The following is a 2,902-nucleotide window of genomic DNA, read 5'->3' as shown; positions in this document are numbered from 1 at the left end:
GAGCCCGCCAAGGTTTCAGAGGTCCTTCCCTGGCTGGCAGGCCTCTTGGACTGTGGCCTGAAGGTAAGCTGGCAGCGAGCCTGACATGCTTTCATCTAGTTTCCTCACTTCCTTCCTTTTCTGCAGAGTTTTCACTTCAGAGAAAGCGGAATCCTTAAGAATAACCCTCTTAGTTCACATCTGTGGTCAGCCTAGGCTTAATGGCATCCCATCCTCCTCATTTGGTCATTTGGTCTCAGCAGTGAATGGAAAAAGTGTTGTCCTGACCCACTGCTTCCCTTTTCTATTTCCTGGAAATCCCCAGCATGCTGCATTTGCTCAGCAAATTTAACAACCCACTTATTATTCATGGAAGATCCCTTCTCCTGCTCGACTCCGCCCTTTGTTTGCTTATAAAAGACGAGAGACAGCAGTCAGAGGGGCAGAGAGGCTGAGACCAACCCAGAAACATCCAGTTCTTACACTGAAGCTTGCATCCTCGCCTCCAGCATGAAGGTCTCTGCAGCACTTCTGTGCCTGCTGCTCATAGCAGCCACCTTCACCCCCCAGGGGCTCGCTCAGCCAGGTAAGGCCCCTCTCTGCTTCTCCTTGAAGCACTGTACTCTCTCTGAGTTATCATGGACCATCCAAGCAGACAGGGTACCCACAGTCTTGCTTTAATGCTGCTTTTCCAGAAAAGGTAACTCAGAAAAGGACCAGGGGTGAGCCCAATCATACAGTTGCTGCTAGGCAGAGCCTAAACTAGAATTCCAGCTGTGAAACCCAAATCCAGCTCCTTGCAGGCTTCCATCTCTGGGAATACCCTCAGCACAGTTACTCTCCCAGCTGCTTCCAGCAGAGTTTGGGGGTCAGCATGATCAAAGAGAGGGTGGGTGTGTGGGCTGTTTCCAGACACACTGGAGACCCAGAATCTGGTCTGTGCTTCATTCACCTCAGCTTCCAGAGACAGTGGCTCTGCAGAGGTAATGAATATCAGGGGATCTCATGACCAAGCATAGGCTATTCAGAGCTTAAAAGGCGACTCCTAGGGGGGTCTCCAGCTGATCTTTCCTGGTGCTGATCATCTGGATTATTGGTCCCTTTTAATGACACTTGTAGGAGTTACCTAGCTTTAACAGCTCCTCCTTCTCTCTGTCCTTTATCAATGTTGTATATCCATTTTACAGCATAGGAAACTGAGTCATTGTGTCAAAGATCACATTCTAGCACTGAGGTATAGGCAGAAGCACTGGGATTTAATGAGCTCTTCCTCTTCTCCTGCCTTCCTTTTGTTTTTTTCTCATGACTCTCCTGCTCTAAGATCAGAAGAATCCAGTTCATCCTAAAATGCTTTTTCTTTGTGGTTTATTTTCCAGATGCAATCAATGCCCCAGTCACCTGCTGCTATATCTTCACCAATAAGAGGATCTCACTGCAGAGGCTGGTGAGCTACAGAAGAATCACCAGCAGCAAGTGTCCCAAAGAAGCTGTGATGTGAGTTCAGCACACCAACATTCCCTGGCCCGAAATTCTTCCTCAGGGAGCAAGGGGCAAGCCTCATAAACCTAGAGTCAGAGAATGCACTATTTAACTTAATATACAAAGGTTCCCAATGGGAAAACTAAGTCACAAAGGAAAAAAGTGACCCCTGACATCACTCTCCACTGGGAGAATACCCCAATTTCTTTAGCTTGAAGTCAGGATGACTCCACCTGGCACCTATAAGAGCAGTTTGCCCTGGGTTCCCTCCTTCCACCTGCCTTCTCCTCTAGCTCCCATAGCAGCCTATTGGTACAGAATGGGTTGCACTCCTAGGCCACAACTGTACAGGAACTTCGTCTAACTGTGTCCTCCCTCCCCACAGCTTCAAGACCAAACTGGCCAAGGAGATCTGTGCTGACCCCAAGCAGAAGTGGGTTGAAGATTCCATTGACCACCTGGACAAGCAAATCCAAACTCCAAAGCCTTGAACACTCACTCCATAACCCCAAAATCTACAGCTAACTTATTTTTCCCTATCTTTCCCCAGATACTCTGTTTTATTTTATTATAATTTCAAAGGACATGAATTTTGTTTGTTAATATGAAACATTTTGCCTTAAGTAATGTTAATATTGTTTAAGTTATTGATGTTTTAAGTTTATCTTCCACGGTACTAATGTTTTTTATATAAAGAGACTCAGGCAAATTGCCTTTTCTCTGTGAACCGCAATTCTACCCCTGGGATGTTTTGAGGGTCTTTGCAAGAATCATCAATACAAAGACTTTTTGTTTTAACAATCCAGTGCATTGCTGAAATATTATTGTGGAAATGAATATTATATAATTATTACACAAAATAAATATATTTTTGTACAAAACCTGACTTCTAGTGTTTTCTTGAAGGAAATTACAAAGCTGAGAGTATGAGCTTGATGGTGACAAAGGAACATGATTTCAGAGGGTGGGGCTCACATTTTAAAGAAATGGGAACGTGGATTGCTCCCGGTCTTGTCCACTGGGTGGTCTCCTCTGAGCATCCATAAAAAAAATTATTATGGCAGGCCAGTTAGGTATTAAAGCACCACCCTTCCAGTCTCCATCAGCTTCCCAGATCCCAACGACTGGCCACCCATTCGGCAAGAACCCACCCCCATTCCTTTTCTCACAGCCCCTGACCCCTGCCTGCAATTCTTCCCATAACATATTGCAACTGACCCCTAACTGGGCTACCCACTCCCAGTCTGCACCTCTCTAATTAATCCCCCAACTGGGAGAAATACAGACACTGCCAGGAAATACGGACAGACTTAATCACCATTGATAAGATGATTAGATAAGTTGCATAGACATGATGAAGCTGAAACTTATTCTTTATGAATGAATAAAGCATTTCTAGAAAAATTACACGATCATTAAAGGAAGAAAAAGAAGAGTGGGAGCA

At 45.0% G+C, this 2,902-nt stretch overlaps 1 protein-coding gene across 1 annotated transcript; it reads left to right on the top strand.

Moving 5' to 3' along the window:
- Positions 1 to 406: 406 nt before the first annotated feature.
- CCL2 (C-C motif chemokine ligand 2) lies at positions 407 to 2,339 on the top strand. Its single transcript, XM_017534254.1, has 3 exons — positions 407 to 565; positions 1,356 to 1,473; positions 1,844 to 2,339. Exons 1-3 carry the CDS (start codon positions 490 to 492, stop codon positions 1,947 to 1,949), a joined length of 300 nt encoding a protein of 99 aa, XP_017389743.1. The 5' UTR covers positions 407 to 489; the 3' UTR covers positions 1,950 to 2,339.
- Positions 2,340 to 2,902: the final 563 nt, after the last annotated feature.

This window comes from Cebus imitator, unplaced genomic scaffold, assembly GCF_001604975.1.
Source record: "Cebus imitator isolate Cc_AM_T3 unplaced genomic scaffold, Cebus_imitator-1.0 Scaffold85, whole genome shotgun sequence".
Taxonomy (NCBI): Eukaryota; Metazoa; Chordata; class Mammalia; order Primates; family Cebidae; genus Cebus; species Cebus imitator.
The sequence above is the reverse complement of the archived record's forward strand: the minus strand, read 5'-3'. Positions and strand labels throughout refer to the sequence as shown.